This window comes from Microtus pennsylvanicus, chromosome 1 (assembly GCF_037038515.1).
Source record: "Microtus pennsylvanicus isolate mMicPen1 chromosome 1, mMicPen1.hap1, whole genome shotgun sequence".
NCBI lineage: Eukaryota > Metazoa > Chordata > Mammalia > Rodentia > Cricetidae > Microtus > Microtus pennsylvanicus.
In genome coordinates, this window is record NC_134579.1 from 150,865,600 (window position 1) to 150,889,337 (window position 23,738).

Here is a 23,738-nt window from a genome sequence, read left to right on the forward strand (position 1 = left end):
TGGGCGTGGAGCCGCTAAACCAGCGGTTCTCAACCTGTGGGTCATGACCCGCTGAGTTGTCTTTCATGGGGGTCACCTAAGACCACCCTGTGTATTGGATGTTTGCACGACAGTTCATAACAGCAGTGATAGAGATGGGAATGATGTCATGGCTGGGGGTCATCACAGCATGAGGAACTGAATTAAAGGGCCGTCGCAGCGTTAGGAAGGCTGAGAAGTGCTGCTAACACAGACATACCCAGCCAGCGATAGTCTCTGTGACGCTGATGCTATATCCTGCCAGACACGGAGCACGTGCTCTGGTCTTAAAGTCCCGCCTGGACAGATTCGTCACTGTCAGGGCTCATGGTGATCACCACCAGCATTGCTAGCATATCAATGTCATCGCCATGGTGCCACTATTACCGTCACCACTGTCTTCTGTCACCCACCGCTACCATCATGCTCGCTGCTACCAACACCTTCATTATTCCTAGTCACCATTATCACCACCTTAGCCATCCCTACCCGCATCATCACCATCAGAACCCTCACAAGTACCACCATCACCCTCAACACCCGTCACCACCCTCGTCACTACACCATCAACACCACCACTCCACCCTTGTCGCCAGTCACTTTGTCACACTTCATCATAAGCACCCCAATCTCTAGCAACACCACCATCCCCCATCATTACCATCACCCCAGTCTCTAGCAACACCACCATCCCCCATCACTACCATCACCCCAATCTCTAGCAACACCACCATCCCCCATCACTACCATCACCCCAATCTCTAGCACCACCATCCCCCACCAATTACCATCACCCCAATCTCTAGCAACACCATCCCCCCATCATTACATCACCCCAATCTCTAGCAACACCACCATCCCCCATCATTACCATCACCCCAATCTCTAGTAACACCACCATCCCCCATCACTACCATCACCCCAATCTCTAGCACCACCATCCCCCACCAATTACCATCACCCCAATCTCTAGCAACACCATCCCCCCATCATTACATCACCCCAATCTCTAGCAACACCACCCCTCCCATTATCACCCCAATCTCTAGAAACACCACCATCCCCCATCATCACATCACCCCAATCTCTAGCAATACCACCCCCCCATCATTACATCACCCCAATCTCTAGCAACAACACCACCCCTCCCATTATCACCCCAATCTCTAGCAACACCACCATCCCCCATCATCACCATCACCCCAATCTCTAGCAACACCGTCCCCCCATCATTACATCACCCCAATCTCTAGCAACACCGTCCCCCCATCATTACATCACCCCAATCTCTAGCAACACCAACACCACCCCATTATCACCCCAATCTCTAGAAACACCACCATCCCCCATCATTACCATCACCCCAATCTCTAGCAATACCACCCCCCATCATTACCATCACCCCAATCTCTAGCAACACCTCCATTCCCCATCATCACCATCAACGCTGTCACTGCCATTATTGCCTTCGTGCCTAGGATCGTCTCCATCACCATGACCGTAGCATGTGTGAGTTTGACAGGTTAGGATCAACTTTGTGACTCTGTCCCCCCAGGGTTCCCTGCTCCCCCAGTAACAACACCCACACTCAGTTGGTAGATACTTTGGTTTTCTTTTGTCTGAGAGCATCTTAAGCACCCTGAATTTCAGAAAGAGTCACACATCTCCCCTCAGAGGCCTCTCCTCCTCCTCGGTGGTGGTGGTGGTGGGCACAGGGGTGCTGGGAGGCCAGGCCACCTCTGCCAGTCTCTTTACAGTCTCGCTCAGCTGCCCCAGGCCCTGGGCAGCCTCTACCAAGCGGACTAGGCCCAGCCCCAGGACTTGACGTTCCTGCCGGTCTTGTTCCAGGACCAGAGTCAGCTTCTGCAGCTGGTCACCCACCTCCCTCACAGCAGCCACCAGCTCCACCAAAGCCGGTGGCTCACAAGCCATGACCCTTACAGGGGGCACCGGGGACAGACACGGCCCAAGGGCTTCTGGGTTGCCATTAAGGCTTGGCCCTTGAGTGAAGCGGTCCCGGGGAGGTTGGTCCAACGGGTGGGCCATAGAGGAGAGGTGAGGGTCGGAGGTCACAGTGGGGTCTGGAGGTGAGTGTGAGGTCTGGAGAGGTGGAGAGGTTAATTTGGGACTCTGGCTTCTGGGCGGTTTAAAGACCTCCGTGGACTGTGGGTCCATGCTTGGAGCTGGAGAATGCCTGGAGGGGTCAGACTCCGAGGCTGGAGAGGGCTCCAGGTTCTGCTTTCCGGATGTGCTTGTGGGAGGGGCTTCCTCAAAGGTCAGTTCCGGGTGTAGGCTAGGCTTGACCCTTGGCTCCAGAGTGAGAGAGGGAAACCCCGTCTCAGGGGAAGACGGAAGGGACTTTGTAGGGGTGGCAGCGGTTAAGGAAGTATGAGGGTTGGTGGGAGGTTGAGGCGTTGTGGTGGGGTGAAGGGTCTTGGGAAGCTGAGGGTCTGTGGTGTGTTCAGGGGTCATGGTAGGGTAAGAAGTGGTGTGTTGAGGGGTGGTGGTCGGGTGAGTGGCTGGGGTGGGGTGAGGGACAGTGGAAGGCTGTGTGGGGGTCCTGGGGCTCATGGGGATGCCTGAGAAGTCAGAACTTTCTGGGACTCTTTTGGGTGTTGCACCCAAGCCTGGGGTTGTGTTGAATCCTGGGGTCAGTTCTGAGGTAGGGGAAAGGCTGGTCCCTTCTGGTAGCGCGGAGGAGTCAGAGGTTAGCCCTTTAAGGGAGGTGGGTGTTGGGCTCTGGGAGTGCTGTGGGATCCCAGTGGGAAGCAAACTGGCATCAGAAGTGGACAAAGCAGAGTCAGAGGCTGTCAAAGAGGACAGTCCCGGAGTGGGTGGAGATGTTTGGGGAGGGCCTGTGGTCCTCTCCGGCTCTGTGGCTGAGTCTGGGATGAGCTGTGGCCCGGAGCCAGAGGTCAGCAGTGAGCCAGAAGGCGCTGGGGAGGTGGAAGGAGCTGGGGGTAAGGTGGTGGGTGCTGTCCTGGCTGGGGTTGGTCGCAGCAGCCGGCGCTCCGGTTTTGGCTTCCTTGGGGAACCTGTAGGAGAAAGCAGGGGGGCAGGGGCAGGTCAGTCTGAGGTCAGTTTGCCCTATCCACCGTGTCCCGCAACGCCCCTTGAGGAGCTGACCAATGGGAAGGCAAAGATCTTCGTGACATCATGGGTCACCGGCAGACTTCACCAGGCCCTAGTGCCCCCCTCTTCTCCTCCTGTGAGGTTCCTGCCGCCACCTGGTGGTCTCTGAGGGGAAAGTACATGGATACAAGTAGGGAGGAACTCTGGAAGATAGCGGAGAGTTTGAAGACAAGTCCCAGGGACCAGAAAGATGGATACGCTTTGGGATGCAGAAAGACAGTAAGATACCTAGGAGACACCCACAGTGTGACTCTATGTGATAATTTACTTCCACTGTCGAGTTGACTGGGTTTGGATTCACCTAGGGGACACAGCTCTGTTGATATGTCTGTGAGTGTTTCCAGAATTTTACTAAGAAGGGAAGAACTACCCTGATTATCCCATGGCCTGGGGGCCTAGACTAAACAAAAAGAAGGACCTAAGCCGGGCGGTGGTGGTGCACGCCTTTAATCCCAGCAGAGGCAGGCGGATCTCTGTGAGTTAGAGGCCAGCCTGGTCTACAAAGAGCTAGTTCCAGGACAGGAAACAAAAGCCACGGAGAAACCCTCTCTAGAAAAATAAAAAAATAAAAAAAGAAGAAGGACCTAGTGAGGTGTGGTACCACACGCCTTTAATCCCAGCAGAAGCAGGTAGATCTCTGTGAGTTCGAGGTCAGTCTGGTCTACAAAGTGGGTGCCAGCCAGGACTGTTATACAGAGAAACCTTATCTCAAAAAACCAAAAAGAAAAGGGGAAACAGAACAAAGAAAGAGAAGAAGGAAGGAAGGAGGGAGGGAGGGAGGGAGCAAGGGAGGGAGGGAAGGAAGGAAGGAAGGAAGGAAGGAAGGAAGGAAAGAAGGAAGGAAGGTATTATCTGTCATAGGGTAGACCAATGATGGGTAGACCAGTTCTTAGGTGTCCTAATAATTGTCTGCAACCCTAATGTCTTTAGCTATCACTGTGCACTGGTTGGCAGAATTCTCTCAGGATCGTCTCTACTCTAGCTAATGACTCCTTGCTGTAGGCTAGCCCTCTGTCGGGTCTTCCTGAGGTAAGAATTGGGTTACCCCTGGGAACTTGAAGCCCATCTCTGCACCCCACAACACAAGCTCCCCAGGCCTCACCTGTGCCTGCACGGGCCCTCGGAGCTGGAAAGGGGTGGCCTGGACTCTTGCTGGTGGCGCTGGTGACAGTGGGTCGGGGTTTGATCGTGGTGGGGGTCCCTCGGGACAGACCCCTCCGTGAAGGTGTATCCCACGTCCAGGAGACTTCATAACCGCCCTGGCCATCTGCACAGGTGTGAGGAAGAGAGTTGGGTCTCTCCTTCTACCTTCATCTCCCCCGCAAATTACCACAGCCCCGATCACAGCCTCCTCAACAACGTGTGTCACCTAGGCCACCAGTCAGAATTGCTCTTGGCTGAAAGCAGAAACTGATGAAATTCCTCACAGAGGAAACACAAGCATTACTTCCATTCCCCGAGCCTCCTGGCCTTGGGTACAAACCCTCACAATAGCTGGACTTTCGTGCTGCCCCAAACAATTCCTTTTTTTTTCTTTTGAGCCATACACACATACACACACATGTACAAACATAAATAAATGTAAATAGATAAATGGATGAATATAAATAAGCAATAAGAAGAAAAACCAAATTCCCCAATTTTATAAATCCTTAGAATACAGAAACATTTCCAGGCTGAAGTGAACAAGAAAAAAATAAACACATAGCTAAGGCCAGAGAAAGACACAGTACTGGCTTTGGAGATGGGAGGAACTGCGTCTAGAAAAGTTGAGAGGGCGGAGTCTCCCATAGGAACCAGCCCAGCCAATACCCTGATCTTGGCTCAGTGAGACCCATGCATTCTGACCTACAGAAGACCAAGAATAATGAGTGTGTGTTGTTTAAGCCTCTGGATCTGTGGTGATGTCATTACCGCCAGAGAGATGAATGTAGGCACTTCTTGGAGCAAGAGGGATGGCTTTGGTGACTGAGAGCATCTATTGCTCTCGCGGAGGACCCAAGCTGGGTTCCCGGCACACACTTCAGGCAGTTCACAACTGCCTGGAACTCCAGCTTCAGATCGATGTCCTCTTCTGGTCTCATTGGGACTGCATTTGTGTGTGTGTGTGTGTGTGTGTGTGTGTGTGTGTGTGTGTGTAGGTATGTGCACAAATAAGCTAAGTTTTTTGAGACAGGGTCTTTTATGTATCTCTGACTGACTATTCTGGACTTGCTATGGAGGCCAAGTTTGCTTCAAGCTCACAGAGATCCACCTGTCTCTGCCTCTGGCGTGCTAGGATTAAGTGTGCCACCATCCAGCCATATATATATATATATATATATATATATATTTGATTTTTTGAGACATGGTTTCTCTGTGTAGTTCTGACTATCTTGGAACTCACTGTGTAGACCAGGCTAGCCTCAAATTCAGAGATCTACCTGCCTCTGTCTCACGAGCGCTGGGATCAAAGGCGTTGCCACCACTATCCAGACATAAAATAAATCTTAAAAAAAAATCCTAGTCCCGTGACTATGCAAGTTTTCTCCCAAAGGCCTTTGGTCCTCTGAGAAGCCCCTTCCTGGGGTCAGTGAGGAGACAGATGGCTCAGTGGGTAGAGACGCTTGCTGTGTGCCCGATGACTGGAGTTGGATCCCCAGAGCCGATACGGTAGAAGTAGAAAACCAACTCATGCAAGTAGTCCTCCAAGCTCCACAGCTGTGTCACGGCACACTCCAAATTAATTAAAAATAATTCCCTCCCTGCTCTCCTCTGCTGCTGGATAATATCACATTTCTAGGAGACTTTTTCTTGATTTCTCTACTATAACCACCATTCCAACCTCAGGAACCTGCGCGCCTATGGGTCTGCCATACAGCACCCTGCCAGCAATGCTTCCTGTCATAGGTGAGTTCAAGTGCTTTCTGCACATCGGCTTGGGACATGACGTCACACAATTCACTCCAGTTCCCGTGGAGTCCAGACTGGTGTCTGCTGAGTGAATCAGACCCCAGACTTGTCCTTTGAAAGACAACACGCATCACCCCAACGCATCGCGCTGCCTGCCTGCAATCCTACCACTGAGAGTCCAAGCCAGGCTGGGCTGTGGAGTAAGATGGTCTCAAAAGCAAGCCAAGAAGCACTGGCGATATCTCTATTTGTAGGGTGCTTGCTTTGCACACACAAGGAACTGCGTGTGAACCCCAGAACACACGTTTAAAGAAAATAAAAAGCGCCGGGTGGTGGCAGCACACACCTTTAATCCCATCACTCTGGGAGGCAGAAGCAGGTAAATCTGAGTTCAAGGCCAGCCTGGGCTACAGAGCGAGTTCCAGTGCTAGGCATTTGGTTCCTCTTGTGATTCCAGTGCTGGGGAAACTAAGGCAGGAGGATCTCTCAGGCTTCTCAGACCTGAGCTCCAGACCACTGAAAGACTCTGTCTCACAAAAATGAGGCTTAGACAGTGCCTGCAGAATGACATCAGAAATTGTCCTCTGGCCTTCACACACTGTCCATACATTGCAGGGACACACATAAGCATGCCACACACGTAAACGCATACATAAGACACATGCAAACTATTTGAAACAGAGTCCCATCCTGGCCATACACATACCCCTTACCTTCTCCTAAGCCTTGCTACAGGGAGCTGACCCGAGGGACCCCGTCTCCCCACCCCTGCCAAACCTGCCTCAGGGACTAGCAGCCTCTACAGCGACGGGTGCCTCGCATGTGATCAATTCCTCCACAAGGGGGCGCTGAGGGACAGGGAAACCGCCCTTATTGCACAGAACAAAGGTTCTGAAATTCCGGCTGCACCTGATTGAAAATCAGGGTCTCTAGGAGATCATTTCCGGTCCCAGCATCGCAATGGTCAACCCTAATCCCAACATGAGATACTGCAGGGTCCTAGTCACAAATCCCTGAGCCTGCTCCCTTGCTCGACTCTACAGGTGGCAACGCTGGATCCTGGTGGCCAATCAAAATGCGCAGCACTCCTGTGATGCAACGAGGTGCCAGGCAGAGCAGCGGGTGCCTGCCCCGCCAAGCCTAACTGTGCATTCTGCGCTCGGGAAGGGATATGGGCTGATCGTCCCAGCAGTGACAGGCGGAGAGATACACAAACCGGGGCAGGCATTGCTAACAGTCCAAAGTGGAGAAAGTGAAATGAAGGAGACCGAGGGAAACGGAACCGGTGGTGGGAAAGGCAGGGGACAGGACAGAAATAGTGAAACCAAAGAACAGAAAACGTGACTCAGAACATGGCAGGAGCTGACCGAAAGGAAGATAGGTATATGTGGTGCGCTGTGCCTGGAGTGCCAGCATCCGGGAGAGAGGTGCAGACAGGGACTCGAGGCCAGCCTCAGCTACACAGGAAATCCCAGCCTGGGCTATAAAACAGCATATCAAAAGAGTGGGGGAGAAGAGTGAAGGAGGAATGGAAGGAAGGCGAGAGAAAACGAAAGGAAGGGAAGGGACCTGGAGTAGAAAACACGAGTGGGCAGATGAGAGGGCTCACCGGGTGAAGATGGCAACATGCAGGGAACTCTGGTTGGGTACCTGGAACCCACGTGGTAGGAGAGGACTGGCTCCTGCAAGTTGTGCTCTTACACACACACACACACGCATGCACGGTGGCACATGGGCTGGAGCATACTCATGTATGCACACACACACAATTGATCAATGGAACAAGAATTTCTTAAAAAGGAAATAGAAGTGAGACATGAAAGGCAAAGGAGCGAACTACGGAAGAGATCAAAGGAGAGGGCACGGAAGGACAATGGAGGGGAAGCCCAGGACAGCAAGAAGAGAGGAAGTGATAGGAACCACGGAGAGTGACTGGCATGGTGCGGCATGCCTGTGATCCCAGGGCTGGGGAGGTGGAGGCAGGGAGAACAGGCAGGCGCTCTGGGCCAGCTGGGACAACAAAAGAAAAGAAGAAAGGAAAAACAAACTAGTGAGAACCTGGGTGAGGGGGGAAACTGAAGGGAACACACAGCGCTGGAGACATGGCTCAGCCGCTAAGAGCACTGTTAACTGTTGTCTCAGCCAGCACCACAGGGCAGCTCATGACTGTCTGCAACTCCATTTCCAGGGTCTCTGGCACCCTCACACAGACATACATGCGGACAGAGCACTGATGAAATAAAAATAAATAAATCTTTTTTTTTTTTTTGTAGAAGGAAGGAAGAAGACACAAAAAGAAAAAAGTGGGAGGAGAGGCTGGAGAGATGGCTCAGTGGTTATGAACACTGGCTGCCCTTCCAGGACACAGGTTTGATCACACACACACACACACACGTCACGGAGGTCTTAGGAAGTGCCCATGAGGAAGACAGCTGGGTGGGAGGTGAGGAGAGAACACATGGGGAGGCAGCTCGGGACCAGGGTGTCTCTGGATCCCCGTGCTGGCAGCAGAGATGGAAGGATGCAGACAATAGCGAGACAGAGCCATGGAGCAGTCGAGGGACAGAGAGCCTGCTGGACAGGCTGGGAAGGGCAGGGGACAGAACTCATGCCCCAGGGATCCCTGCCTGTGTCTGAGCTACAGCTGACAAGGACAGTGTGTGGCTGGCCTGCCAGACTGCCAGACTCCGTAGGACTCTGCTCACTTTCCCAGGAGCTGGGGTAGGAAGCTGCCATGGTAACCCTGAGCTGAGGATTCTGGGTCATTTCCACAGATACTCAGTTTGAGGTCAGCCACTTCCTGGTCGCTCAGGACTGGTCGATGCCCTCTGACTGGCTGATGCCCTCTGACCTCTCAAAGCCAACCGCTGCCTCTTTCTACTCTGGAGAAGATGAATATAGTCAAGCCCAAGCACAGGACATGTTTATGATGTCTGGATAGGTCCAAGGAAAGCCTGCAGGGCCTTGGAGGCCTCGGCCACCTCAGTTAGAAAGATCTTTATGGCTCTTTTCCATCTTCCTCTCGGAGAGGCAGCTTCGCTTCTGCCTCTCTCCCCACTTCTCTGCTTCCCCCTTCTCTGTCTCTTTCTCCTCTTCTCTCTCTCTCTCTCTCTCTCTCTCTCTCTCTCTCTCTCCCTCTCCCTCTCTCTCTGTCCCCCCCTTCACCCTTCCTCCTCCATAACCCCCTGAATAAACATTCAACCTCAAAAAAAAAGAAAGATCTTTATGGGTGACCATGTGGCACCCATTTGTAATGTCCTCACTTAGGAAGGGAAGGCAGAAGGACCAGGCGCTCAAGGCAAATCTCAGTTACATAGCAAGTTCAAGACCAGTCTGGGAATACATGACACTGGCTGGAAAAACAAACAGAGTGGTTCATACCGCCCAGGGAGCAAAAGTACTTTCTGCCAAGCCAAACAATGTGAGTTTGAGTCCTGGGACTCCATGGTGGAGGCAGAGCATGGCATTCGCACCCACACAAGTTCCCGGCCAAGGCCCTCACCTGTGTCTGGCCGCCTCTGTGTTCCTGAAGAGGGGACTTCCGGGTTCCTAGTGGTAGCCGCCCAGGAAAGAGTCCGTCCAGGCCGTGCTGCCGTAGTGGTTCCTTTGGTCAGGTCCTCTCCTGAAGTGGGGTCCCAAGTCCAGGAGGGATAATCATCGTCACCTGTATACCCTGGGGAGAGACTAGGTAGCATGTGTCTCCTTCCGCTATCTGAGGTCCTTGCCACCACTCTTTCCTTCCGGTCTCCTGCAGCGACCCTTACATGTCCGCACCCTGACCCCACTCTGGCCAGTTCCTTAGATGACGCTGTCATCCAGTCCCACTCTGACTCCCTCCCCTCAGCCTCCCTCACGGTCCCCTGTACCGGTGCAGGAGAGCACCACGTCTTCCTCGTGGTCACAGTTGTGCTTCCCCCACGTCCCCGAGGGGCAGTCGCTCAGTGAGGTCTCACTCCCCTTACAGCCCATGTCATCCAGCCAGATGGGCCCGGTCCCAGGACCATAGTGGGTTTTGCCTACTCGGGGCCGGACCTTTCCACAGCCCAGTTCCCAGCAGGCCACTGTGGCATCCCGAAGGTCCCAGCTGTCATCACAGACCGTCCCCCACTGTCCAGCATGCCACACCTCTAGCCGGCCAGCACACCTGTTAGGCCCATCAGCCAGACGAACCCGGAAGGGACCTGGGGGCATGGGACACCCTCGGGTTAGGAGGTAAGGGCTTGGCCTCGTTGCTGTTCCCAATCCCTTTCACCCTCTGCTGCTCACCTGATGGCGTAGGGACTCCAGCAGATGGGGTGGGGGCTGGATATCGGGAGGACTCCAGCGAACCTTCTGGACTCTCACCAGATGGCTCCAAGGAGGCTTGAGGGGTCTGTGTGATGGTGGCCTCAGAGGTCACTTCTTGGGGGTCTTGAGTGTACAGTGATGTTACAGTCTCTGAGGTCCACTCCCAGGGGACCCTGGGGGTCAGTTTTACAGGGGTATGTGACATCTGTCTGTGGGGAGCCTCAGTGGTCAGTCTTTTAGGTAACTCGGAGGTACGTGGGGTTATATTTAGGGTGCTTGGGGTGCCTGGGACCCTGGAGCGTCTAGTGGTTGGCATCCCAGGGGGCGGAGTAGTTGGCCGCTTTGCATTTTTAGTCACCCACTTCTTAGTGCTCTTGGGCGCTTTCCCTGGAGCCTTTGTGGTCTTCTCTAGCACACTGGAGGTGAGATCAGCAGAGGGCTTGGTGGCCAGCTCTCCTGGAAGCCAGGCATCCTGATCTCTCCCCAGCCCAGGGAGCCAGCTCCAGCTGAAGGGGTCTGAGATAGTATCCAGGCCAGGGGTCCCTAGGAGGCAGGGAGGGAAGAAAGAGAAGATGTAGAAACCATAATGGAGGACTCATGGGATTCTACCACTAACCTCTAGCCCATGTCCTCAGCCCTCTTTTCACTTAAAAAAATAAAAATGAAAAAGTGTGCTGGGCTAGAGATGTGGCTCAGTGGTTAAGAGCATTTGCTGCTCTTCCAGAAGACCTGGGTTTGAGTCTTTGCACCCACGTGGTGGCTCACAACTGTCTGTAACTCCAGGCTCAGAATCTGAAGCCCTCTTCTGGCTTCTGAGGGCTCCAGGTACACATGTGGTGCACAGATGTACTTTCAGGCAAACTACCCATACATATGAAAACAAATAACACACACACACACACACACACACACACACACACACACAGAGGTTTCTCGAGACAGGGTTTCTCAGAGATCTGCCTGCCTCTGCCTCCCGAGTGCTGGAATTAAAGGTGTGTGTCACCTCCCAGCTAGCAATCTATACTAAGTATGTTTGTTCTCTGGCAATTCCAAGCATGTCTATACTAAATTACTCTCTCCATCCACTCTCTCCTCTCTCTACCTCATCCCTAACAATGTCCCTTTCCCCCTTTCTTAGCTTTGGGTTTCGCTGTGTGATCCATCAAAGGCCACCTGTGTTACCAGTGGACTGGGGCTGTCATTAGAGTCTGATATGCAAATGAAAACAACCTTAAGATTCTATCTCACACAGTCAGAGCTACTTAGGACAGGTATTCCCCTCCCAGGCGCATACCCTAAGGTAGTGGTTCTCAACCTTTCTAATGTTGCAACCCTTTAATACAGTTCCTCATGTTGTGGACACCCCCAGCCATAATTATTTTTGTTGCTACTTCATAAGGGTAGCAATAATTTTGCTGTTATCAATCATAATGTAGACATCTGATATTTCCAATGGTCTTAGGCGACCTCTGTGAAAGGGTCATTGGACACACACACACAGCCACAGGGTCGGGACCTACAGGTTGTGAACCACTGCCCTAAAGGCTTCATATCTTACTAGCATAACAACTGCTTAGCTCACTCTGTAGCCCAGGCTGGCCTTGAACTTAAGATCCTCCTACCTCAGGCTCTCCAGTAGCTGGGATTACAGATCTTCACCATCAAGCCTGGCCCCACAAAGATTTACTTTTATTTTATGTGAATGTTTTGCCTACATGTATATCTGTGTACCATGTGTGTTCAGTGCCTGTAGGGGCCAGGAGACAGCAACAGATCCCCCCAGAACTGTAGTTAGAGGGCTGCCATGCGGGTGCTGGGAATCTAACCTGGTCGGTTCTCTACAAAAGCAGCCAGTGCTCTTAACCACTTAGCCCTGGTTTCGTTGTTGTCGTTTGTTCTTTTTTTATGACAGTGTTTCTATAGCCCAGGTTAGCCCTAAACTCCTAAGAACGCTCTTGCCTCAGCCTTTCAAATGACAGTGTTATAGGCATGCCCTACTGCCCTGCCTTTTCCTTCATGTTCATCAGCCTCGAGAGTGGCCCGATGCCCACCAGGCCACGTCCCTGTTTCTGATTCTCTGTGGCTGTTCCAGCAGAGAGGGGCAGAGCTGATGACGTCATCCTTTGAGTCGCCATTACCTATGGTATATCTTTCTGGTTAGGCCACACAGACACTCTACGGTGAGCCATGCCCAACACAAGCCTGGGTACATTTTCCCTGGCTTCAGAAAGATGACTTCTAAGTCCTTGGAATGTTCTTGCCTGGTAAGAAATTCTTTGTTGGGGTAGAGGACTGGAGAGACGGTTCAGCAGTTAAGAGCACAGGCTGCTCTTCCTGGGGACCCAGGTTCAATTCCCAGCACCCACATGGCAGCTCACAACTGTGTGTAACTCCAGTTCCAGGAGACCTGACATGCTTACACAAACACACATGCAGACAGGACAGCAATGCACATAAAAATAAATAATCTTCAAAAAGAGTAAGAAACTCTTTGTGTTTGGGGGGACTTGACTTGTGCTATGTTAGTCTATAAGGACAATGTAACTTCTGAACAGCCATGTACATGTTCAGCTGCATCTATGTGTCAAGACCCTACAAAGAAAAAGGCTAGACATCAAGCTAAGACCACATGTCTGCTTGGCCATCCTTGCATGTTGTCACACATGTTCTGGGAGAGCTCAGCACGGTCTGCTTCATCCCACTGGGACTCATCTGATCTCTGCTCTGTCCCTTTCCCCTTGCTGAACTCAACCCGCATCTTCACGCTGCGGAAACACGACCCTGAGCTGACGGCCTCTCATGTCTGGGAGTCCCTTTAGCAAAGGATGGACCTCAGGCTGGTCTCAGAGCCTCCCAAACTCTACCTTGCCACACTGATTTGCAATAGCTTGTTTGTGTTCTTTCTCTCCGTGAGAACTGAGCCTCTTAAGGACCCATACACTATGTCCATTCCATTTGCACACCCAGCTCCTAGGTCGGTGTCAGAGACCAGAGTCCTAAAAATGGGGGAAACATACTGCAACATTGATTTTAACTAGCTCTTACTCTGCCCAGACTTAGGCAGTGTGTGTGTGTGTGTGTGTGTGTGTGTGTGTGTGTGTGTGTGTGTATGTGTGTGTGTGTATGTGTGTGTGTGTATGTGTTCAGAAAGGGTTTCTCTGTGTAACAACCCTTGCTGTCCTGGAACTTTGTAGACCAAGCTGGACTCAAACTCACTGAGATCTACCTGTCTCTGCCTTCCAAGCGCTAGGATTAAAGGCGTGAGACACCACTGCCCCACTAGACTTAGGCAATTTGAATGAGGTTATATGAGCTAAATTACCCACTCCAGGGCTCGGACCTAGTAAGCACTCGTTTAGGTTAGCACTACCCTTAGTGTCCCTTCCTTCCTCTAGGAAGCCCGTGTGGCACCAGAAGATGGCTAGTGTGTCCTCACCAGTGCAGGTGACCCCGACATCCTCATTGTGGGCACAGTTGTGCTTCCCCCAGGAAGCAGCAGGGCATTCTGACAGCGAAGCCTCCGTCCCCACACAACCTACGTCATCCAGCCAGATGGGGCCCGCGCCCCAACCGAAGCGGCCTGCTGCAGGGTCTGGTTGCCGAGGCCCCCCACAGCCCAGCTCCCGGCAGACTACGGCCGAGTCTCTCATGTCCCAGCCGTCATCACAAACTGTCCCCCAGCGTCCATCATGCCATACCTCCAGCCGGCCAGAGCACCTGCTGGGACCAGCCACCAGGCGCAGCTGGGGAGACCCTGAAACAGAGGGGGAAAGCCAAGAGTTAGGGTTGGAGAGCCCCTCTGGCATCTAAACCTTCGTCTGTCTGCCTTCCAACTTCCTTTCCAGATAGGCTTCTGTCCAGACAGCAGTGTGGATCAAGTTCTCTTCTGCATTGGCCACAGTCAGGCCTGGCTGGGTGACTCCTCAGAAAGCTAAATATAGAATTACCATATGATACAGAAACCCCACTGTGAGGAATATACCCAAATACATTGAAAGGGATGTCTCAGTGGGCAAAGGTACCTGCCACAAAGCCTGACCACACTGAGAGTCTGATCTCTGGGACCTCTGTGTGTGCATCATGACACACGTTCACACACAGAGATAAACATAATCTTAGAAAACTGAAAGACTATATTACCGTGCACTTGACAGAAATGGTCGTATTATTTATAGTAAAGCAAAGGTTTTCCTTAGTGTACAGACAGGTAAACAGAAGACAATGTCGATCCTTGCAGAGGTGTTCCTTAGTGTACAGACAGGTAAACAGAAGACAGTGTCAATCCTTGCAGAGGTGTTCCTTAGTGTACAGACAGGTAAACAGAAGACAGTGTCAATCCTTGCAGAGGTGTTCCTTAGTGTACAGACAGGTAAACAGAAGACAGTGTCGATCTCTGCAAAGGTGTTCCTTAGTGTACAGACAGGTAAACAGAAGACAGTGTCGATATCTGCAGAGGTGTTCCTTAGTGTACAGACAGGTAAACAGAAGACAGTGTCAATCCTTGCAGAGGTGTTCCTTAGTGTACAGACAGGTAAACAGAACACAGCGTTGATCTCTGCAAAGGTGTTCCTTAGTGTACGGATGGATAGGTAAACAAAAGATGGTGTTGATCTTTGCGACGTTATCTGAAATGCACAGTGCAGCCCATGCTGGCCTCAAACTCATAATCCTCCTGCCTCAGCCTCTCGAGTGCTGGAACTGCACAAGTACACCACTGTGCCCACTGAACCAAGGGAATTATTTTACTTTTTTAGAGTTTTTTAAATATTACATTCATTTACTTATGTGTGTGTGTGTGTGTGCACGTGTGTGTGTGTGTGTGTGTGCACGTGTGTGTGTGCCACCACATGTATGTGGTCAGGAAAATCTGTGAGAGCTAATGCTCTCCTTCCACAAAGTGAGTCCTGGGGTAAAATTTGGGTTGTCAGGCTGCAGCCAGCGCCTTCACCCACTGAACCATCTTTCCAGCTCTAGAGGATTTCCTGGGTGTTTGTGTGGATGATAGATGTGCATTCGTGTGGATGCCAGAGGCTGACATCATTCCCTAAGTCATTGTTTCAGGCAGAGTCTCACCCACCCTGTGGCTCACTGATCTAACTCAACTTACTGGGCAGCAACTCCAGGGTCCCTCCTGTCTCCCCGTCCCTGCTGGAGTTAGAGCAAGCTCAGGGGAGGGTCTTCCTGTCATCCCTCCCTCACTCCCTGACTCCCCCTCCCCTCACTGGAGTTAGAGCAAGCCCCAGGGGCCCTCCTGTCTGTCTGTCTGTCTCTCTCTCTCTCTCTCTCTCTCTCTCTCTCACACACACACACACACACACACACACGAGTTAGAGCAAGCCCCAGGGGCCCTCCTCTCTCTCTCTCTCTCTCTCTCTCTCTCTCTCTCTCTCTCTCTCACACACACACACACACACACACACACACACGTACACACACTGGAGTTAGAGCAAGCCCCAGGGGCCCTCCTGTCTCTCCCCCAACACACACACACTGGAGTTAGAGCAAGCCCCAAGGGCCCTTCTGTCTCTGCTCTTCCAGCCCTGAACTACAGGTGTGCACTGCCACACCAAGCTTTTTCCTCCGGTGCTGGGATCTGAACCCGGGTCCTCATGCTTGCATAGGAAGTACTTTACCCACTGAGCCATCTCCCTAGTCCTCATCATGTGAAAACAATTCTTAGGCTGTGCTGTTACTTGGAGCAAGCCAGAGGACACTGTGACAGTTCCACTCCAGGGCATGAGAACCCAGAAGCTTGTGATGGGACTCTCGTCCTCCCCTTCTGCCCTGCTCAAGGCAGCTACAGAAGGCAGGACCCATATGCAAACACAGCCCTGGATTTTAGGGTGTCAGCCAGTATGTGTCCTAGTGAGCAGGGGCAGGGGACAGTCTCGCACACAGCCAGGGCAGAGAGGGACTCACCAGCTTCAGGCCCAGGCTCTGGAGGGTCAGTGGGAGAGGCAGGAGGCCGACTGCCTACTGGGCCTGGGGTCTGGCTCACTGAGGTAGACAGAAGCCGGGGTGCTGAGGTGTTGCTGTCGACTGTGGGGGCTGTGGGCTGCACATCGCCTAGCGGCATGCCTAGGTCGAGGAAGAAGACATTAGTATTACCTCCAGGGCTGCCACCTATACAGACGACGCCCAGGGCCTCCAGGTCTCCAACCCACAGCAAGAAGTGGGCAGAAATAAGAGGGTAGGGGGAGCACAATGTGGAGGGAGATTAGAGGCCAGAGAGGAGAGGGGAAGCACCCCTAAGCAGGCAAGACTGGCTTGAACTAGGAGCAAGGAAGTTGGGTTCATCCCGTCAAACAATATCCAGTGTCTGTGAGGGAGACCAAGCTACTCCTAGTTAACTCCAACCAAGGTTTCACATAATGTAAGATGGGGAAAGAGGGAAATCCACACACAGGAAATGCAGCATGAGCAGGGACAACATTCTTTCCCATCCACTCCAGGTGGCCACACACCCACTGTCCCCTCCTTCCTCACTGATGTCACTCACAGGCCCTTACCATCACACACAGCCCCAGCATCCTCCCGATGGTGACAGTCATGCTGGCCCCAGGACCTCGAAGGGCAGAATCGCAAGGCTGTCTCATTCCCCCGACATCTGAGATCATCCAGGACAATGGGTCCAGCCCCTTCCCCAAAGAAGGCGCCCCCTGGGGCGGCCAACGCGCCCCCACAGCCCAGCTCCCTGCAGGCCACAGCAGCATCACGAAGATCCCAGGCATCGTCACACACTGATCCCCAGCGACCCCCATGCCAAACCTCCAGGCGGCCCGCGCAGCCATGGGGACCATCAGCAAGTCGCAGCCTGGGTGCAGGACCTGGATATAGGACAGGGGATAGGGTGACAAGAACTTAGAATGGATGAGGAGCTGCAGATGTTATACCAGAGGGGAAAACTAGAATGAGTTCGCGAGGACTATGTTAATGTTCTGTAGGAGTCCAGCATGGGTGCGCAGGTACGGAGTTAGACCAGTGAGGAATCAGGATGGGTGAATAGGTACTGAGTTGTGCCAACAGGGAACAAGAATGTGGAGGAGGGGGAGGAGGGGCAGTAGAAGAAGGAAGAGAGGGAATGGAGGAGGGAGCTCTCAAGTGCCTTTTCATAACCCCTAGCCCTTTGTCCGGGTTTCTAGCCTCATTGCTCCCCGAATGCTGAAGCTTGGTAGACTAAACCCAAGCTTCAAATCTGACTCTCCCATTTCTCCAGAGAATGTGCAGAGAGACAGCCTTGAGGCCAGGCCTTTTACTGCTTCCCGGGGGGAGGGAGGGGCTGGGACCTGAGAACTGAAGAGGAGAGGGGGTAATCTGTGCCCCCCACCCATCCCGCATACCAGTGCAGACCAGCCCTGCATCCTCAGTGTGGTCACAGTTGCTCCGGCCCCAGGGGCTCCGGGGACAGTCCCGGAGAGCCTGCTCTCCCCCTCCACACCCCACGTCGTCCATCCACACGGGTCCTGCACCAGGTCCGAATCTGGCACCCCCAGGGGCGGCCAGCGCCCCCCCACATCCCAGCTCCCGACAGGCCACTGCTGCATCTCGGAGGTCCCATCCATCATCACACACAGTGCCCCAGCGTCCACCGTGCCAGACTTCCAGGCGGCCAGCGCATCCGTGGGGACCTGAGACCAAGCGCAGTCGCTCTGGGGGATACAGACAGAGAAGGGAGACCGTAAGAGGTTAGGTCTAATATCAGCCTCTTGTTCCTCCACCTGGGGAAACTGAAGCCCAGAAAGGGCAGGGGACTCAAGTTTGTCTGCCGACTGGCTCATTCTAAAAAGAGAACCGCCGTTGGCAGGACCCCTGGGTCTCATAAGGGAAGGATCAGTTAGAGGGCGTGGCCAGCCCTGCCTGAATCCTGAGGGAGAACACTGTGAACACTGGCCTCCTTGGAGGGCCACAGGCAGAAGAAAATCTGGGAAGCTCCTGGCACCCAGATCAGTGAGGGAAACCAGGGAGATCTGGAGGTTACCTTGGCGGGAAGCTCCATTTGTCAGTACAGGGGCCCGGGTGGACTTGGCCTGCTTGGGTGGTCGGGGGTTCTTCTTGCGAGGGCCATTCTGGGAGCTTGCTGCTGGTTGGGGAGCTGGGAAAGCGACACATGACCCGGAGGTCAGGGTCTGAGCTATTCATCCTTCCTGACTCCTTGGCACTTGTCTAGGACTCTCTCGCTGAGGGTCTGAAGTGTGGAGGACTCCTGGGTCATGCAGGACACTAGAAAAACATCTGCAGCAAGATGACCTTCCCCCATAGCTGAGACAGACCAGGTTGCGGGACAGGAGGCCTAGTCCTTTGTGCTCACCATGAGTCACTGGGGGCTCCTCTGAGCTCTGGCTCAGCTCCCCAGACAGAGGTGGCCACGGATCCCCATCCAGTAGGGATGTTGAATCTTCTCTAGAGGTAGCTGCACGCTGACCTTTGGGAGAGCACGGGAGTTGTGAGGATGGCCATGGGGTAAGGAGTAGAGAGGTCATTTGATCCTTGGGACAGAAGAACCACCTGGATGCTTGAATTCCCTAGGGCTCAGAAATAAGTGATTGTAAGCTGGGGGGGGGTCCTGAGATGGGGCACCTGGCCTTATGGGGGATAAGTAGGCACCTCTCAGCTTCTAGACAGCTCAGATCTACAGGAACTAAGGACTTGGGGGTTCCCGGGGCCATCAACATGAGAGGAGTTTGAGTCCTTTACCTACACAGACGACGCCTGCGTCCTCCTCGTGAGAACAGATATGGGCCTTCCAGCCCCGGTGGGGACAGATACCCAGCTGTCCCTCACTGCCCCGACAGGCCAGCTCACTGAGCCACACAGGTCCAGTGCCCTCCCCGAAGAAGGCACCCCCAGGGGCGGCCAGCGCCCCTCCGCAGCCCAACACTCGGCAGGCCACCGCAGCATCCCGAAGGTCCCATCCGTCATCACACACAGTGCCCCAGCGCCCGCTGTACCAGACCTCCAGGCGTCCTGCACAGCCATGAGGGCCATCAGCCAGGCGTAGTCGCTCTGAGGGGTGAAGCAAAAGCTGTGACTCCAGACAGGAGAACTGTGGTCTGGGGGTTAGGGGAGAGTAAGGTACCATCAGGAAGCCAGCTACCCCGGAGACCGGACTCTGGACCCAGACTCCTGATACAATGAGTGGAGTGCCTTAGAGATACTGAGGGCTGTGTGGAAGGTCAGAGTGTAATCAGGGTAGCAGGGACCAGCAGGAGAGTGACAACAGGAGCCTTGGAGCTGGGTGAGGCCCATTGGAGAATCAGGACACTTACCAATAGCCTGGGTCCCCACCAGTAGTGCTGCAAAGGAGGTTGGAGGGGACAGAGTGAAGGGTGAGTCAAAGGGGAGGGGTCCTTTCCCCAGTGCAGGCTCCCAGCTTAAGTTCAGTCGCAAACGGATCCCCTGGCATTCAGATTCCTCTGAGTCAGAAACCCCATGGCTAGAATGGACTTTGGGTGGAGGCTGGGATAAGTTACAGGTCCCTGGGGCGGGTGGGGCCCCAGATAGATGCCTGACTCTTGAAGACAGGGCTGGGGACCAGATTGAATGGTAGGGAGTGATACCCCCACCCCCTCACCCCCTGCAGTAAGAATGCCAGTGCAACAGAGGGCAGGTCACTTGGGGTGCTAGGCAGGACGTGCTAAAGACTGGGTACCTGAGGGTTAGGGTGGCCAGCCAGATGTCAGGCTATCCCCGAGCACCAAGGGCCAGAAATGGCTCCCTGAAGCCTGAGTCCCTAAATTGGACAAGCTAAAGGGTCAGAGGTGAAAGTCCAGGTCCCTAAGGTACCCACCCCCCAGGAATGGGTCACTCACCAAGGAGGCAGGCCAAGACCCTCATGTTTGCAGAGTCCAGGACAGGGGATGGGGGTGAAGGGGGAAGGAGGGTAGGAGAAAGGAGGAGGAGGCAGCCAGGGAGGGAAGGAGGGAGGGAAGCCGGCTGCTGAGGCGCCCTGGACAGCTAGGAGCAGGCTGGGCTGAAGGCTTTGCCAGGAGGGAGAGCGGCTGCAAGGAGGCAGCAGGGGACAGGAGGGGGAGGGGGCTGGCCGCAGCTGAGGCTGAGGGGGGGGCGGTGGGCAGGCAGAAGGGAGGTGTTCAAGTGCAGACACCCACACTGGAGCGAGGCGGCCAGCCAGGCTCCAGAGGGCCACGTGCTCAGAGATGCTTATGGGGACGGCAGCTCTGGGAAGGGACAGGACTGCCTGGGTTCTGGGGGGGGGACAAGGCTGAGGGCACACCCTCCTGCCTCCTCTTGTTATCCGGCCAAGGAAGTGTGGCTGGAAGTGGACAGATTTGAGGGGAATCCTGCAGTAGCAAGAAGGCCTGCAGCCAGACACTAGGAGGGACTTCCTAGATTAAGAAACTGAAAACAAAGAAACAAACAAAAAACCTCTCTCCATTTGATACCCACTCTGTTAAATCTGCATGGGAAGCTTCTAGTCCCTATCTGAGGAAGGAGTGTCTGAACTTACTAGTTCCCAGAACAAAGGTATGGAGGGTAGGGTGACCAAGGGGTCAAGGCTTCAGTCTGGAGGGGTTGTCCACACACACACACACACACACACACACACACACACACACACACACACACCAGGCAGCTGCGAGGGGGAAAAATGTGGTAATGGGGAGCATGACTCAGAAGGCCTGGCAGGGGCCCCGGCAGCCGGCAGCCGCTGTGAGCTCACTGCCTCTGCCTCTCCTTCTCCCAGAGCACTGTTGCACCGCCCCTTCCCGAGCAATTAACGTCAACTTTGGAGAGGAGGAGCCAGACGGAAGCAGGGGGTTCGGAGGGAGCAGCTGGAAAAGGCATCAGAGAGGAGACAGACACGCAGAAGTCTCCGGCTTTATTAACAAACTGTAAAAAAACAGATGGGCTTGGAAACTCAGTGCTCCCAGCTCCACCCATTCCAGAAGATCTGTCCCCTTTGGGGGTTCCCTGTCACAGACTCTTAACTCTGCCTCTTACTCTCCCCAAATATCCTTTGAGACCTAAAACACACACAACAGGGGTTTTGTAGAACCAGAGGTTTGTTTGTTTGTTCAGTGTATACAGACTAGGGGGCAAAGAGTGGACAGGGTGACCGCTAGCGGTCCCTGGGGTCTACCAAGAAGAGACCCTACTGCACCTGGCAGGTCCACTGCGGGCCATGTGCATCCAGCAACCTCAGTTCTTCACCGAGGGAAGGGATGGAAAGTGCCTGGCACACAGTAGGTGCTCTTTAGGTGCCGGTTTCATGCCCATCTCCCCAGTGGGCATGGTCTATAATCACAGATCCTTGCTGAATTCTCTAACCAGCATATAGCCCATGCAGCCCCAACCTCCCTCTGCCTGGTAACCACAGGCCTCCAATAACCCTGCCACCCCCAAAGCAGCCACAGCCACTGGGACCACGAGCCGGGCACGAGGCTCCCCCACACTCCCAGCCCAGGCTTGAGCTCGGGACTCAGCAAAGGCCAGCAGTCTCCTGCCTACGCCCCTGCGACGGTGCCACCGAGAGACCGAGAGGCGGGTGACTCGGGCTCCGTCCCTCACATTGGCACCAGGGGCCAGAGCCAGGACCCCACACACATCGCCTGAGCCGCGGACAGCCACCCAGGGTCCCCCCAGACCGCCTGGCGGAGGCAGAGAGCCCCATCGGGCTCGCAGGCCCAACTTCACGGCAGCCACGGCCAGAAACACCGGCAGCAGGAGGGCCAGGGCGAAGGAGGCCAGGACGAAGCGCAAGCCGCTGCTGGCTGCAGCCAGGAGGAGAAGGGCTGGTGGACGTGTCAGAGCGTGGAGGGCCACACGGTTTTCCGTGTCTTTTACACCAGCCTGTGGGTGGGAGTAGGGGCTCAGCCACTCATCACATTGGACTGCCCGAGGAAGGGTTCCCATGTGGGAAGAGACGACAGCTGTTGGGGTAGTTCCAGCCTGACCCACTGGGTGTGAAGGGCTGAGTGAATGAATGAACCAGGGCCTGGAGCCAATGAGTATGGAGGGCATGCTAGGGTAAAACACCAGACAAGACTTAACAGGATAGAGAAAGTGAGGCCGTGGGCTCTTCGCAGGAGGGTCTGGGAGATGAGAACATCTGTCGTTTTGGGGCTGATAAGTGAGGCTGACTGGCGGTCAGGAGGCCTGATCATCCAGCCCCCACACCCTTCCAGCTGCTTTTTTGAAAAATAGCAGCTGAGGTGTAAGAAGGAACTAGAGATAAGGGACCATTTGAAAACAGTCAAGGCAAAGATATTCCCCCTTTGGAGGTCCCTGAGAGCGCAGGCAGGTGGGCGGGGCAGGTGGAACCCACTTTGAATGAACGTCCCTGAGGAGCTGCGCATGCTCACTGGTGCCCCTGCCGGCCTCTCACCTTCAGCATCTCCAGCACCAGGGGCTTCTCATCTTCCCTCATTTCCCGCACTGACAGGTGGTTGGAGGCCATGGCAGCCCCCGGGCCGCCGCCCCCTCCCCAGAAGGGAACTGGCGTCGTGCACCTGCTGAAAACAAGTAGGTCTGTGTTAGGTGGGCACCTGACTCCTCAGAGCCCTGGGAGGAATGGACTGCAGCATTTCCCAGATCACTAAGGACGCTGGAGCACCGCCAAAGAGGGCTGCCACAGAGGCAGGTCAGGCGCCCCTATACCCAGTGGGGCTCAAAGTCTCCCCGAATCATCCCCCACTCCGGGGAAAGCATTCAGCCATCTGTAAACTCATTCCCTCCCCACTCTCCAGGAGCCCATCTCCTGCAGTGGTCCCCATGCGGCGAGCAGTAACAGGGCCCTGCAAGCACCTCCACGGGGTTGCTCGAATCCCTTGACAGCAAGGGGGAGCAGGGTCAGGAAAGGGTCACCGGCGGAAGTGACGTTCACACTCCCGACCGGAGGCGGGGCCGGCGCCTTAGCAACTGTTGCCAAGTTTCCCCCACCACCGGGCAGGGGTTGGGAGTAATGAGGGAATTGCGAGGGCGAGGCAAGAGCAGTGACCTGCTGGAGGCCGGTGGGAGAACCATAGGGAAAGAGGAAGGGGGTGGGGGACAGAGAGGGTTTCTTACCCGGGCCTGCCTGTGGAGGGTTAGCACAGCTCCTTTCTAGCCGGTCCTTCGTTGCTAAGCGACCTAAGCATCAGGAGGAGGAGGCTTTGCTTGCAAACCTAGTCTCATTGGCGCCTGGGTCTTCCGGGTAGGAGTGGGAGCAGTACAGAGCATCCCCATCCGCAAGCACCTTTATCTCAATGCCACCGCGTCTGGGTATCGTTTGGACCAGTAATAGCCCTCTACCTACCTTTCCGGTAAGGTGAAGGTGAGACTGACTTACACGAAAGCAGTGAAGAATCTGGAATTGATCCCTGATCCTCCCTACTCTAGTGACCACAGTGACACGCACCTGCGCGAACGGACGGATGGACACACACACACTAGAGGATGGGAAAGGACCAGAG

The 23,738-nt window shown here is 54.2% G+C and overlaps 2 protein-coding genes across 7 annotated transcripts; both read right to left on the minus strand.

Moving 5' to 3' along the window:
- Positions 1-1,606: 1,606 nt before the first annotated feature.
- Positions 1,607-21,021, minus strand: Ssc5d (scavenger receptor cysteine rich family member with 5 domains). Of its 4 annotated transcripts, XM_075941638.1 has the most exons (14): positions 20,139-21,021; positions 19,596-19,622; positions 19,024-19,332; positions 18,638-18,751; positions 18,308-18,421; positions 17,670-17,978; positions 16,839-17,156; positions 16,249-16,407; positions 13,766-14,083; positions 10,309-10,872; positions 9,909-10,223; positions 9,545-9,715; positions 4,253-4,417; positions 1,607-3,053 (listed from the first exon to the last, which is right to left on the minus strand). In XM_075941638.1, the coding sequence occupies exons 1-14, from the start codon at positions 20,161-20,163 to the stop codon at positions 1,675-1,677; spliced, it is 4,287 nt and encodes a 1,428-aa protein (XP_075797753.1). In that variant the 5' UTR covers positions 20,164-21,021; the 3' UTR covers positions 1,607-1,674. The 4 variants fall into 4 exon arrangements, with proteins under 4 accessions (XP_075797753.1, XP_075797763.1, XP_075797744.1 ...); XM_075941648.1 differs by having other exon boundaries at positions 10,309-10,502; positions 10,692-10,872; positions 19,024-21,021; XM_075941629.1 differs by having other exon boundaries at positions 19,024-21,021.
- A 130-nt stretch (positions 21,022-21,151) lies between these two features.
- Nat14 (N-acetyltransferase 14 (putative)) lies at positions 21,152-23,490 on the minus strand. Of its 3 annotated transcripts, none has more exons than XM_075941684.1 (3): positions 23,353-23,490; positions 22,673-22,799; positions 21,152-22,137 (listed from the first exon to the last, which is right to left on the minus strand). In XM_075941684.1, the coding sequence occupies exons 2-3, from the start codon at positions 22,742-22,744 to the stop codon at positions 21,589-21,591; spliced, it is 621 nt and encodes a 206-aa protein (XP_075797799.1). In that variant the 5' UTR covers positions 22,745-22,799; positions 23,353-23,490; the 3' UTR covers positions 21,152-21,588. The 3 variants fall into 3 exon arrangements, with proteins under 3 accessions (XP_075797799.1, XP_075797816.1, XP_075797807.1); XM_075941701.1 differs by lacking the exon at positions 23,353-23,490 and adding an exon at positions 23,092-23,346 and having other exon boundaries at positions 22,673-22,796; XM_075941692.1 differs by lacking the exon at positions 23,353-23,490 and adding an exon at positions 23,092-23,346.
- Between the last annotated feature and the right edge of the window lie 248 nt (positions 23,491-23,738).